The sequence below is a fragment of the Pristiophorus japonicus genome, chromosome 6, assembly GCF_044704955.1.
Source record: "Pristiophorus japonicus isolate sPriJap1 chromosome 6, sPriJap1.hap1, whole genome shotgun sequence".
Classification (NCBI taxonomy): Eukaryota; Metazoa; Chordata; class Chondrichthyes; family Pristiophoridae; genus Pristiophorus; species Pristiophorus japonicus.
The window spans coordinates 81756179-81771289 of NC_091982.1; the positions used below are offsets into that span (position 1 = coordinate 81756179).

Here is a 15111-nt window from a genome sequence, read left to right on the forward strand (position 1 = left end):
TTTAGTGGAACAGGCAACGTGCTGCAAACAGTTTCCCCTTCAGTGTGTCTGCTGCACAGTACTTGATGGGACAGAAATTGCTGGGAATATAATGTGGAGTTTAATGCGCATTCCATTATTAGTGTATAAATAACCCAGCAATTTGTGGCGAGGAACAAATATCCTGTGAATTGCAAACCACCACAAATTGCTGGACTATTTGCGCCGGTTCACTATTAGCCGTGCAAAATGGCAGGTTGGCATCAACCTTCCCATGAGTTTCAAGAAATTGTTGCATTTGCACTGCTAAAACAAATTAAGCTCTGCATAGAAACTTAGGTCTGGTACTTAATGATATAAGGACCTTTTTAATTAAGAGATTTATATTCCTGCAATGCCACTCAACCTGTCTGGCCCAGAAATGAAACAATTAAAACTGTGGAGTCTTTCCCACAGGCAGTAAATTGGAGGTTTTAAAAAAATATTTTTTTCTTACTTCTCTTTCCCTGTACCTAATTTGACTCTAATTCATCCTATTTCCTTCTCCGTTGTCCCTGTGTCTTTCTCGATCCTTAAATCTCAATAAGTGAGATAGACGGTTGGTCCCACTGTTCACCAAGGTCCCAGGTGCCCCATTAACCTCACCTGCAGGGCAAGGGGTGTGGGGGGGAAAGGGGCATGCTACGAGATGCCTCACTCACTAATCTCAGTTGTGGCAATGTAGGAGGTTCTACAACTGGCCTCAGTGTGTCTCATTTAGAGACGAGGATAAAAAAAGTCAGGGTTCTTCATATTGGAGGACAAGATCTCCTCCCAAATGCTTGCCCATGGACACTGTGGGAAAATAATCTGTGCAATAGATTAGAAAAAATTGCTCTTAAGTGTGATCTGAATAATATAAAGGTTGCTTAAAAACTCCTATTATATTAAAGAAACCAAAGCAACTTTTTGAAATATTTCTTTATAAATTTTAATGTTTGATACACAAAATAGAAATGACTTAAAAATACAGGGTATTACCATTTCAGAATTATAATTAGAGAACAAGTACAAACAGAAGTCTAAATACCTAATAATAAATTTAATACATTCCTCATAACTTTAGCACTGTACTTTCAACACCTCCCCAGAAAACAAATGTGGTCTCTCGCACACCTACCCCCGACCCCTCTCCAACTGCGCCCCCCACCCCCCCCCCCCTGCCTGAAGCATCACATAGTCCCAGTTCACAAACATCACAGGTTGGATGGAAGGTAAAATTATCTCTCCACAAAACAATGGGTTTCAACCAGAAGAGCTCAGCAGAGCATTCTCTACTGCAATGGTGCAATATTTTCATTTACCACACCAGCTATCTTTCTTGCCTGAGTGTTAGTATAACTTGTCAAATTGTGGACAGTTTTGAGCTGTAAACTCATGCCCACTGGAAACTGGGTTGAGACTGCCCAGGTTTCTGTCAGACAGGATCCTTAGAGTTAGCTGACGTACACTCTATCAGTTTGGGTTGGATTTAAACCCGAGTACAAGAAGTAAAAAAATAGTAAGTAAACCATCAGCACCCAGTCCCTGAATTTTAGGCACCTGTAACCTCTTTCCAGCTGTCTGTGGTCATTAACTCTCGTTACAGATACCACTGTAAAGACAGGACCTGGGGTGGGAAACTTTAGTAAAGAGATATTTCATATTACACTGGAAAATGACAGCTTGAGACATCTATCAAGTAACAAGGCACATTTTTAAGACTGATTAATTTCCATGGAGATTGTCAATTGCAACTCCCAATTAATTTTAAACAGATAAGGGGAGAGAACACGCCCCCTAGTGGAAATAAAACCATTTGTATGTCTGCGCCATGATGGTTTGAGAGGAGGGTGCCATTCTTTAAATGCCATAGAGCTCAATATTCAAAAGCAACAGTGCATTATCTCAAGATTAGACTTTTTAAAGGGTAATGAGAAAATATGTAATCTGTTATAAGTGTAAATTTGTCAAAAAGGTATAAAAATAGTGCAAACTAGTTTAATTCAACTCTAGTAATTGAGCATATAATCTATGCTGGCACTTCGGTGTAGTACTGGGAACTGCCACATTGTTCTAGGTGTTGTCTTTCAGTTGAGACGTTAAACCAAGGCCCCATGGATGTAAAGATTTTCAAAGAGCAAGAGAATTCTCCCGGTGTCCTGACCAACATTCATCCCTCATACACTAAAAACTGATTACCTGGTGATTGATCTCATTGTTGTTAATAGGATCCTGCTGCATGCAAAAGTAGCTCCTGTATTTGCCTACATAACAAGTGACTGAACTTCCAAAATAATTAATTGTGTGTCAAATATTTTGGAATATATTGAGAATGTGAAAGGTGTGATATAAATGCAAGCTCTTTCTTTAATACAAATTCTGCAGCAAAGAAATAGAAATTTGGACTTTCAACATCTATGAAAAAGAAACTAAAAATTGCAACTACTATTTAGAGGCAAGTGAACGTGGAACCCAAACTGCTTGCAAGGTAGTTGTAACCTTGCATTAGATATGTAAACATAATAAATTCAGAAAACGTTTCCTTTAAGATACATCTTTCTCTCCATTTTCATTTCCAGCAGTATGCTCATCAGCATTCACTCTGCGCTGCTCACCAATGCCCATTCTTCTTGCTGTCACCACTCATGTCACAGCTAGTGAGAATATTAACGTTCAAATGCTTGGGCTACTAAGCCAACACAAGCTAGTTATAATAAAAACAGAAAATGCTGAATATACTCAGCAGGTCAGGCAGCATCTATGGAGAGAGAAAAACAGAGTTAACATTACAAGTTGTTGACTTTTCGTCAGGTCAACGACCTGAAACATTAACTCTGTTTCTCTCTCCACAGATGCTGCCTGACCTGCTGAGTATTTCCAGCATTTTCTGTTTTTATTTCAGATTTTCAGCATCCGCAGTAACAAAGTACTGATGTTGTCATCAGCCTGGTAACCCAGTTCTACTTGTATGATGTTCAGACCCAGTCAATCTTGATTTAAATCCCCATTAAAAGTAAATGAATTCAATATATTTGCAATTTCTACAATTCTTTTCTGTGAGTACCACAGCCCAGCATAATTTCCAATTGGTTTTGTGAGTGTCACTCAATAATCTGCCACTAGGTGGTGCATGAGCATGGCCCATTAACTCAGCTTTTGATTTTTCTTCTCTCATGGTTTGACATGGGGCAGGGTTGGGAGAAATAAAAGAGAACTTTACCAGCTTTGCTGGGCTTCACTCCAAAAGAGATGATGGAATTCAGTGTATGAGCATGAGCCTATAACCTGCAACACCATAATAGTGCACTGGGGCTTAAAACACACCATGTCAGATAACTTGCAATAATTCACATTTTAAATTATGTAAACAGTTGACAGGAAGAACATTTGTGTGAAAATCTTCAAAATAACAGAATCTGTTAAAAAAATTATATCATTCTGAATATTATACAATACTATATAATTAAAAGTTTTCCTGAGGAAACAGGAAATTTTCAGATCCATAGGGAAGGGATGGTTCTAGTTTAAAACATTTGTTTTTCTCAATCTTCACATCAGAGGTCGATTTTTTCCTCATATGCACACTTGCACGAGGCCCGCTGACTGTCCAGGTAGGGTTTGCATCCCAAATGCATAACTGCATTGAAAAGCAATTCTACAGCATTCTCACAAGCTACATAAAAAGAGAAAAATAAAGTTAGGTTTGTTCCTTAGAAGAAGCAACCAATTATTAAAAACACTTGCTTTTAAATGAAAAAACTACAGTGGATTTTGAATTTCTACTGTCGTTATATGATTGGGATTTTAAATAATAGATCCAGTTACACCTCAAAGTTATCATGTGGACAATATGAGGATCAACTTGAATACAATTAGATTTTATTTTAAAAACGGCAACTGCCACACTGGAAGGTTGTTGGCACAACTCTCCAACTTATCAGTACAGTAATATAACTTAGTCAGAATACATTGTGCTGCATTATGTAATGTAGCAATGAAACAATGCTCTGCTTTTTACTTTCAAATGATTACAATGCTCCCTTTGCTACCGTGAAACACTTGGGCCAAAAATCATGATGCTCTTGACCCATGCACCCCACTTTTGAAAATAACTTTTCAAACTCCCCACAAAACTGAATTAATTCAGATACATAAGTCAACAACTCTTTAAACATGTCCTCTCCCTGGAGCAGCCTGGTCTCTATCTGAAACCTGAATCCGGCCCCAGAAATTTAAATTCTGCGACCACTGCTATAGTAGCCCGATAGAATTGTAAAAAGCAGCATAAATAGGCTTTGGCAAACTCTACTCAGACTTGTAAGGGCTCTTTCAAACTTCTTCAACCTCACCACTGGTGTAAAAAGTTCAACGATTACTCCTTAAGACCCACTTTAAATTAGTTTCTCTCTTTATGAATTCCATTCTCAGAAGGACGCACAGGGCACCCTCCTGAGAATGGAATTCAAAAAACTGTTGTCAATGTCACCCTGTAACCAATCAACAGAACGAGAGCGACATAGGACAGAGTCGACCTACCCTTCAATGTTCCTCCCTCCTATCTACTGGAGCCCAAACACTCCCATCTCAAACCCAGAGATCAGACTGAGATCAGGAACACACTATCTGGAATTGCAGGAGCAAACCACTGAACCCAGGGGAATGTTTTTAAGTTATTGAACTGTATTTTAATGTTTATAAACAGAGTGAACACACCCCAAAAATATATCACTCTCCCTCCACACCAAAGCTGGGGGACTTAAAAAGGGAACAAGTTAAGTCCAGCCAAGGAGAAACTTGTCTTGGAAATCTTCAGGTGATTCAGTTTCTTTTTCTTTTTCCCTGATCCACAGCAACACCATTCTCACCTGCTGTATACACATTAACTCAATTGTTGTCACAGCATTACATCAACAAGTGCTGCAACTTTAGGACTATTTTAGTTGAGTTACATTATTTTAAAACTGTTATAGACACATGTACATTAATTTTATTTTGCAGTATCTAAACTGCTCAAGTCAATGCTTTACTTCATATGCAAACAAATAATTATAGATATATATGCAAGTGTACAGGACAAAAGTTCAGGAGCAGGTCAGGAATAGTATTTCCTTGGGTCGGTGGCAGCACTCTTGTCTCTGTGTCAGACGGTTGTGGGTTCAAGTCCCACTCGAGAGATTTAACACATAACCTAGGCTAACACTTCAGTACAATACAGAGTGCAGCATTATTACAGAGGTACTGAGTTTAAAATGAGATGTTAAAACCGAGACCCTGTCTATCCTTGCAGATGGACGTAGAAGATCGCTATTTGAAGAAGAGCAATGGAGGTCTCCTGGTATCCCAGCCAACATTTATCGCTCAAATAACATCACTAAAACAGATTATCTGGTCATTTGTCTCATTGCTGTTTGTGGGACCATGCTGTGTGCAGATTTGGCAGCCGTGTTTGGCTGCATTAAAACAATAACTATGCTTTAAAAAGTACATAATTGTCTGTAAAGTGCTTTGAAAAGTCCTGAGGATGTGAAAAGCACTATATAAACGTAAGTTAATTCTTTATAACTTACTGACTTATTTCACTAACAAAGAGGCCCAATAAATTAAGCTACGTTCATTAAATTACAAATCTTAGAGGGTTTCAACTTTGTGATATTAAAGCACAATAGCCTGAGGAGTGGGATTTCAATCTAGGGAACTCTCCCCAGATACACTGTAAAGAATTGGCAGAAGGTTCTTCTACCCAATAATACATTTCTATTTTGTGTTGCAACATCCAACCGCACAAAGTTGTCATGTCGGGTGTCTTGGCTGGAAAAGACCCACTGTGATCATAGTGCTTTGGCCAGACCACACCTTGAACACTGCATTCAGTTCTGTTTGCAAGAAGCAAGAGAGAGATTCAAGCTCTGGCATCAATTCAGAGAAATGCCACAAGGCTGATCAAGGGGGGCGTCACATGTTCAAATTAGTAAAAAGGTAATTTTGAGATTGGCATCAGGAAACTTTTCTTCACATAAACAGTGATCAATGTATGTAATAAGACTTTCAGATAAAGTAGCAGAGCCAAAACCTTGGAATCAGTTAAGAAACAATTGGATGGTACAATGGGGTGGGGGGGTGGGGATGTTGGGATTTCATAGGATCGATGAATTAAGAAAGGTCGAAAGGCCCTCCTATAATTATTACTATCCTGTGATACACTGAGCAGGTCAAACTCCAGCAACCTGCTTTTGAGCTGAATTGGGAATACAATTGTTCTGGGTTTTGGCTGTCAATCCTTATGCTGATATGTAAATATAAAATTAAGTATGAGCAGGGAATGAATCCCAGCTCAAGTCAGCAAGTTAACAGTATTGGATGGAGGGGGACATCAGACACAAACCACTGTTTGATGCTCCAAAAACTGCAGTTGATACTCCATAACAGCACCAAAGCATTTGCTGTCCCTTGTGGCTATAATTCCTTATGGACGATGTCAACACTTCACAAGAAGTAACGTTCCAGCTGAAAGCAGTGGACAGCAAATGATTTACCTGCACTTACCTTGTACTGTTGCATCCATTCCTAATGTTTTCTGTACATTTCTGCAAATTACAGACAGGCAGTACTGGAACATTTCATCACAGTCCTGTTTAGCATTAGCACAAGTATCATAACACCGATCATGCTGATTGCAACACTTCGTCATGGAAGGGATTCCCACGTCCAACTATTTACAAAAATATACATAAATGGGTATGAGAGATGCAAAATCTTCAAGGACTGGATAGTAATCTCATGATAAAATCTGCAGTCGGCACTTGGGTCAGCACTGAAGTTGGAGAGTATTGGCCCTCATTTATGTTCTGGTACCATGATGCTCCAAAGGCTGAGCATAGGCAGTGCCTAAAGGCTACAAATACCAGACATGCCAGGCAGCTGTAAGAAGAAATAAGAAAATAGCACGGGCAAGTTTATTTATTTAACTAGTGTTGCTTTTAGTCCTTCACACCCAATCAGCTCCTGCTCCAGCCTTGGCCTGGCCCACTCAGTCCCTGCGACTCCTGGGGTGGGTAGTGTGCACACATGGAAGTGGAGCCGGAGTATTTTGTGAGTACAAAGCTGGGTTCAAAGCCAAGCCAAAGCTCTCTGGTTGGGAAGAGAAGGCTGAGGCCAAGAGTCTCTTCTGGGATGGAGGGAAATACCAGTCGAGCTGGAGGCTGGGTGGTGCAAAGCTAGCTGTGCAGCCAGACGCAGGACAGACTTCCCAGCCTTTGTAACTTGTGTTGGATCCCTGGAGATGAGAACTATAAGACAGGGAGGCCAGAGAAAGTGAGAGCAATAGCCCAATGTTAGTATTTGCAGCCCCAGGCTGGTGAAGTGCCATTAGTGGAATAAACGAAGTCCAAAGTCTTCATCCCCCTACATGTTACATGGCTCCCATGGACCAACTGAATTGCTGGAAGAGTAATGGAAGCATGGAAATAATTACCACAGCTCAATCTGACCGATATAAGACAACAAGTGAATAGACAATACAGAGAAGGAGAAGGGGATGGATGTAGATAGACAGATGTGGCAATTTCCTCCCCACCTCTCTTCACTGCAACCTCTTGTTCGGGTCTGGTTCCATGGACACCAACAATCCTCAGCACGTTGCCCAAGCAGCCATTCTTCATGTGTAAGCCTAGTTACCATTATTCAACCATGGAGGGATGACAGCTGAGCCCTATCTCCAATCCAATCCTTCCCATTTTCTGGCAGGAGATACTAAACAGCAATCAGGAACTGGAACCCTGGCTGATTTATTTTCACTTCTTACCCCAGAAGCTCCAAAGTTCAATTGTAGCAAAATCAACAGAGACTTAGAATTAAATCTGGGACCTCCCGATATATATGGCTCAGTGGCTCAGGATAATGCTTTTTACAGGAGGCCATTAAAAGAACCTTCCTTAATATTTTATTTAAGGAAATGCTGGACATGATTTTTGTGTTATCCTTTTCTTAAATGTTCCTTTAATTGATCTTGTTCTTTGCTTACACCTTACCTTTAATACTTTGCTGCTCTTTCTCTTCCCCCTCCATTTCTTCATCCTTGCCCCCTCCACCCAAAATAAGTCATCAAGTAGGCAATCTCTCCCTAGGCTCTACCTGAAACATTCTGTAACCAGCTACGTTGCCTTCTTCCCCAATACTCTGTGAGGAAACAGTTTGTCCAGATAATTTGGCCAAGTCTTTGAAGTTTCCCTTTACAACAACTTGCATTTATATAGCACCTTTAACATAGTAAAATACCAAGGCAATTTACATGGGAGAGAATAGACTGAGCAGGAATAGAAGAATTAGGAGAGTTGCCCAAAAGCATAAAAATATAAATTTGAGGAGGTTTTTAAAGGTCAAGAAAGTAGCAGACGAGGAGATTTAGTGAGGGCATACCAAAGACAACAAAAAAGTGAAGCCACTAAGTGAAGAATGAGGGTTTCAGGGAAGGGTGAACTTGAGGATGCTAAGTACGACTGCAGAGCATGGAATGAGACTTTGACTGGAGGAAGCTGGGCTGAGATCATGGAAGGGTTCATACATGGATATAAGAATTTTAAATTTGATGCACTGGGAAACAAGGAGCCAGTGCAGCTAAGTGGAGACAGAGTGATGGGCAAGTGTGGCAGCACATGAGTGGTAGGGCTGTGGGCTAAGCTGGAGGCCAGGGAAGCAGGTATTCAATAAGACGATCCTTGATGTAACAAAACATGGATAAGGCTTTCAGCAGCAGGCAAAAACAATGACCATAAATCTGGTATTTTCATTTACACAAAGCATGAACAGGAAAAATATATTTAAAGTTCACAGTGATGATGGCAGAACACTGGAGTTTATATTAAACCCACTTGTAAGAAACTGGAAATCTCAAATTCATTTACTTTTACTCCCAGGTACTATCTCACCCTAAAAAGACAAATTTAATTTAATTTCCCTTTTTTTAAATCAAGTACTGCAGACCAAAAACACACTCCACACATTCAGTATGTGTAATAACTGATGACTGTCAGTAATACTGAGGAACGGGGTCTCAGGAGACAAATAAAAATTGCATTCATGACTTTTAGTAAAAAATTAAATACTGTACCAATCTTTAAATTCCCAAACCCCAAAGTCATTAAACTGTATTCAGCATACTGACTTAGCAGTTATGCAACACACCTGCCTGTCATGGGCATAATTAAGGGAATTTTCTGTTCAGCAACTTTATATTGTATATTAATGAAGCTACCGTAGCAATTCTTTCAATATCAATGAACTTGGTAAGATACAAGGTGCAAATCTTTGACAAGACACAGCATTCCTTACATGAACTCCAAACATAGGAGAGCCACATCCATTGGGTGAAGGAGGCTTATAACCGTAACGAGGAACTGGCTTGGATCCTGCAAAGAAAAAGAAAAGGTTAATGTGCTCAAATCCCTTCCAGACAGACAACAGCATCAGTCTCCATTGTAAAATTTCTGAGCCTTTCCTTGTTAATAACTGTAACTCCTTGGATATGGGAGTCGTTCTAGAGGACCAGAAGATTGCAACTGTTACACCCCTGTTCAAAAATGGGGGAGAGAGATAAAACTGGTAATTATAGGCCAATCAGCCTGATGTCAATCGTGGTAAAACTACTGCATCAAGGTCCAGGTCATTGATTGGAGCATGGGCAGACACAGCAGGAGTGGTGAGAGACTGTGGAGGAATGTGATCGGAGCCCAGGAGAGGCGTGAGTTCGGGGCCAGGGGCCCAGGGACAGCACGGGCCAGCCCACACTGCGATATGTGTGCGCACTAGATCTGTGCAGCAGAGCAGGTCTCCAGTCGTCTTGGATAACCCTTGACACTGGACCAAGACCTAGCTCTGTCAAGCCAGTGTGGTGGCTGGTGTGCAACGGCCACCACACGTTAAAAAAATCCACACACAGGCATCTTCCACCCTTCAGGATGTAGTTTAGGACCTGGAATATTAGGTTCTTCATTGAAATACCTGTGAACTCATCCTTTTTTGGCGTGGAAGCAAGTCATCCTCGTTTCGAGGGACTGCCTATAATGATTATGGCTACAGATCATTGTCAAGGTCAAAATTAATTCTTACTTGGAGAAGCAGGGTTAATAAGCTACAGCTGCATAGATTAGTTCAAGGCAAATTGTGTCTGACTAACCCTACTAAGTTCTTTGATGAAGTAATAGAGATAAGCTAATGAAGGTAGTGCAGTAGATATTCTATATATGGATTTTCAAAAGGCATTTGATAAAGTACCATATAACAGATTATTCGGAAAATAGAAACATATGGGATTAAAAGACGGTGGTAACTTGAGTACATAATTGGCTAAGGGATAAGGGCAGAGAGTAGTGGAGAACTGATGTTTTTCTGACTGCAGTGGGGTCCCCCATTGGTATTGGGACCAATGTTTTTCTTGTTATATATAAATGACCTGGACTTGGGTACAGGGAGTGTAATTTCGAAGTTTGTGGATGATACAAAATTTGGTAAGTAGTAAATAGTGAGCAGGATAGTAGCAGACTTCAGGAGGACATGGACAGACTGATGAAATGGGCAGACACATGGCAGATGCAATTTAATGTTGTTAAGTGCAAAGTGTTGCACTTTGGGAGAAACAACATGGAGAGACAGTATAATCTAAATGGTACTATATTGAGGGGGTGCAAGAGGAGAGGGACCAGGGGATGAATATTCACAAATCTTTGAAGGTGTTAAATTGAGAAGGGGGTTAAGAAAGCGTATGGGACAATAGGGGCATTGAATACAGAAACAAGGAAATCATTCTAAACCTTTCCACACCACTGGTTAGGCCTCAGCTGGAGTATTGTGTACAATTTTGGTTACCACACGTTAGGATGTCAAGACCTTGAAGAGGGTACAGAGAGGGTTTACCAGGATGATACCAGGGGTGAGGGACTTCAGTCATGTGGACAGATTAGAGAAGCTGGGATTGCTCTCCTTAGAACAAAGATGGTTAAAGGGAGACCTAATAGAGGTATTAAGAACATAAGAAATAGGAGCAGGAGTAGGCCATTTGGCCCCTCGAGCCTCCTCTGCCATTTAATAAGATCATGGTTGATCTGATCATGGACTCAGCTCCACTTCCTTGCCCGCTCCCCATAAACCTTTATTCCCTTATCGCTCAAAAATCTGTCTATCCCCACCTTAAATATATTCAATGACCCAGCCTCCTCAGCAATCTGGGGTAGAGAATTCCACAGGTTTACAACCCTCAGAGAAGAAATTCCTCCTCATCTCAGTTTTCAATGGGCGACCCCTTGTTCTGAAACTATGCCCCCTAGTTCTAGATTCCCCCACGAGTGGAAACATCCTCTCTGCATCTACCTTGTCGATCCCCCTCATTATCTTATATCTTTCATTCTTCTGAACTCCAATGAGTATAGGCCCAACCTACCCGACCTACCTTCATAAGTCAACCCCCTCATCTCCAGAATCAGCCTCATGAACCTTCTCTGAACAGCCTACAATGCAAGTATATCCTTCCTTAAATACTGAGGCCTAAACAGTACGCAGTACTCCAGGTGTGGCCTCACCAATACCCTGTACAGTTGTAGCAGGACTTCTCTGCTTTTATATTCTATCCCCCTTGCAATAAAGGCCAACATTCCATTTGCCTTCCTGATTACTTGCTGTAGCTGCATATTAACTTTTGTGTTTCATGCACAAGGACCCCAAGGTCCCTCTGTACTGCAGCATTTTGTAATTTTTCTGCATTTAAATAATAATTTGCTTTTCTATTTTTTCTGCCAAAGTGGATTATCTCACACTTTCCCACATTATACTCAATCTGCCAAATTTTTGCCCACTCACTTAGTCTGTCTATATCCCTTTGCAGATTTTTTGTGTCCTCCTCGCAACTTGCTTTCCCACCCATCTTTGTATCATCAACAAACTTGGCTATATTACATTCTGTCCCTTCATCCAAATCATTAATATAGATTGTAAATAATTGAGGCCCCAGCACCGATCCCTGTGGCACCCCACTATTCATTGTTTGCCAACCGGAAAATGACCCATTTATCCCGACTCTCTGTTTTCTGTTAGTTAGCCAATCCTCTATCCATGCTAATATATTACAGATGCAGCGTCAAGAATCCGGAACCCTCGGGACCGAGGCCATTCTGGATTCCGGGCTTTTCTGGACTTTCAATCGTCTTTCTGATGTCATGAATCCGGAAACACCCGAGCCCAGGTTCTGATATTTCGGAATTTCAGAATGTCAGAAAGGGGAAGCGAGAGGGCTGCGGAGCTGTTCGGGCCAGCCGGCCCTGTCGCGGAGGAGGTGTTCGGGAGGGGCCCCGCTGAGGAGCTGTTCGGGCCGGCCGGCCCTGTCGCGGAGGAGGTGTTCGGGAGGGGCCCCGCTGAGGAGCTGTTCGGGCCGGCCCTGTCGCGGAGGTGGTGTTCGGGCGGGGCCCTGCTGAGGAGCTGTTTTGGCCAGCCAGCCTTGTTGAAGAGGAGGTGTTCGGGTGGGCCGGCGAGGAGACCCTGAGATAAGGGCAGCGTGGCGAGCGGGTCGAGGCGATGTCCGAGGTTGGGCAGCGGTGCGGCCCCAAGGTTGGCGAGTCCATATTCTGGAACATTTTACGGATTCCAGACGACCCTGCCACCGATCAGTCCAGAGGCATGATTCCGGAACTCATGATTCTCGACGCTGCACGTGTACCCCAACCCCGTGAACGTTATCTTGTGCAGTAACCTTTTATGTGGCACCTTATCAAATGCCTTCTGGAAATTGTCCACCTTTAGTCCCATTATTTTACCGAGTCCTACTTCTTTAATGATAATGATAGTTTTAAGTTCCTCCTTTCCGATAGCCCCTTGATTATCCATTGTTGGGATGCTTTTAGTGTCTTCTACCGTGAAGACCAATACAAAATATTTGTTCAAAGTCTCTGCCAGTTCCCTGTTCCCCATTATTAATTCCCCAGTCTCATCCTCTAGGGGACCAACATTTACCTTAACCACTCTTTTTCTTTTTATATATCTGCAGAAACTCTTATCAGTTTTTATATTTCTTGCTAGTTTACTTTCATAATCTATCTTCCCTCTCTTTATTATTTTTTTAGTGGTTCTTTGCTGATTTTTAAAAGTTTCCCAATCCTCTGGCCTCCCACTAATCTTGGCCACATTGTATGCCCTTGTTTTCAATTTGATACCATCCTTTATTTCCTTAGTTAGCCACGGATGGTTATCCCTTCTCTTACAGTCTTTCCTTCTCATTGGAATATATTTTTGTTGAGTTATGAAATATCTCCTTAAATGTCCACCACTGCTCATCAACCGTCCCACAATTTAATCTATTTTCCCAGTCCACTTTAGCCAGCTCTGCCTTCATACCTTTGTAGTCTCCTTTATTTAAGGTTAGGACGCTGGTTTGAGATCCAACTTTCTCACCTTCCAACTGAATTTGAAACTCAACCATGCTAGGATCACTCATTCCTAGAGGATCCTTTACTAGGAGATCATTTATTAATCCTGTCGCATTAGACAGTACTAGATCTAAGATAGCCTGCTCCCCGGTTGGATCCGCAACATACTGTTCAAGGAAACTATTCCGGATACACTCGATGAACTCTTCCTCCAGGCTACCTTGGCCAATTTGATTTGTCCAATCAATATGAAGATTAAAATCGTCCATTATTATTGCCGTTCTTTTTTTACAAGTCTCCATTATTTCTTGATTTATACTCCGTCCAGCAGTATAGCTATACTCCGTCCAACAGTGTAGCTATTCAAAATGATGATTGGTTTTGATAGAGCAAGTAGGGAGAAACGGTTTCCTCTGGTAAGTGGGTCAGTAACCAGAGCTCATAGATTTAAAATAATTGGCAAAAGAACTAAAGGGGAATTAAAGAGAAATGTTTTCACAAAGAGGGTTGTTAAGATCTGGAATGCACTACCTGAAAGGGTGGTGGAATCAGATTCCATAGGAACTTTCAAAAGGCAATTGAACATGTATTTGAAGAGAACTAATTTGCAGGGTTATGGGGATAAAGCTGGGATGTGTAGGAATATCGCTATGTTTTTACAAAAGCAAAATACTGTGGATGCTGGAAATCTGAAATAAAAACAGAAAATGCTGGAAATACTCAGAAGGTCAGGCAGCATCTGTGGACAGAGAAACAGAGTTAGCGTTTCAGGTGCGGGCCAAAAAAGAGCTATTCAGCCTAATCCCACTTTCTTGGTCAGTGTCAGCTGTGGCTCAGTGGGCAGCACACTCGTTTTTGAGTCAAAAGGTTGTGGGTTCATGTCCCACTCCAGAGACTGGAGCACTAAAATATAGGCTGACACTCCAGTGCAGTGCTGAGGGAGTGCTGCACTGTCGGAAGTGCCGTCTTTCGGATGAGCCATTAAGCCGAAGCCCTGCCTGCTCTCTCAGGTGGACGTAAAAGATACCATGACACTATTTAGAAGAAAAGCAGGGGAGTTATCCCCTGTATCCTGGCCAATATTTATCCCTCAATCAATATAACAAAAAAACAGATTATCTGGTCATTATCACATTACTGTTGTGGGAGGTTGCTTGTGCGCAAATTGGCTGTCACGTCTCCTACATTACAACAATGACTACACTCCAAAATACTTCATTGCCTGTAAAGCGCTTTGAGACGTCCAGTGGTCGTTGTGGGACTTGATTAACTATTGTGGGACCTGATTCATTTATAATTATAGAGTAGCTGTGTGCTGTGTACATGCTCACTAACAATGGAAAAGGTTGCAGCGTGGTTGGGACCAAAGCACAGTCATCGGGTTAAGTGCTATGCCGACCAGATAACAGGAACATGCTGCGAAACAGTGAACAGCAGGAGGAAGGGACATGATGCGGCAATCACATCATGATTCAGGTGATTGCTATCTGCAATGGACAGCTGGGTCATAACCAGCAGCCAGTCCAGAGTCGACAAACTGACCCCAGTAACAGCAGGGGAGCCAATCAGGGAATGGGAAGACCCCACGTTCACGACTATAACTGAAGCTGTAACATGCGGTAGAGTGCACTTTATTCTTAGTAACTGCAAGATGTAACTGAGCCAATAAAGTTTGCCTGGATACTACCACCGGACTCGAGTCTCG

At 41.7% G+C, this 15111-nt stretch overlaps 1 protein-coding gene across 6 annotated transcripts in view; it reads right to left on the reverse strand.

The window, feature by feature from the left end:
• Positions 1-2853: 2853 nt before the first annotated feature.
• pla2g12a (phospholipase A2, group XIIA) overlaps positions 2854-15111 on the reverse strand; it is a 32579-nt gene continuing 20321 nt past the window's right edge. For all 6 annotated transcript variants that reach the window (XM_070883015.1, XM_070883014.1, XM_070883013.1 and 3 more), the window contains exons 3-5: positions 9328-9404; positions 6544-6709; positions 2854-3673 (exon numbers count right to left, since the gene is read on the reverse strand). In XM_070883015.1, coding sequence (XP_070739116.1) covers positions 3555-3673; positions 6544-6709; positions 9328-9404 — 362 coding nt within the window. In that variant the 3' untranslated portion in view covers positions 2854-3554. The remainder of the gene's footprint in view (positions 3674-6543; positions 6710-9327; positions 9405-15111) is intronic.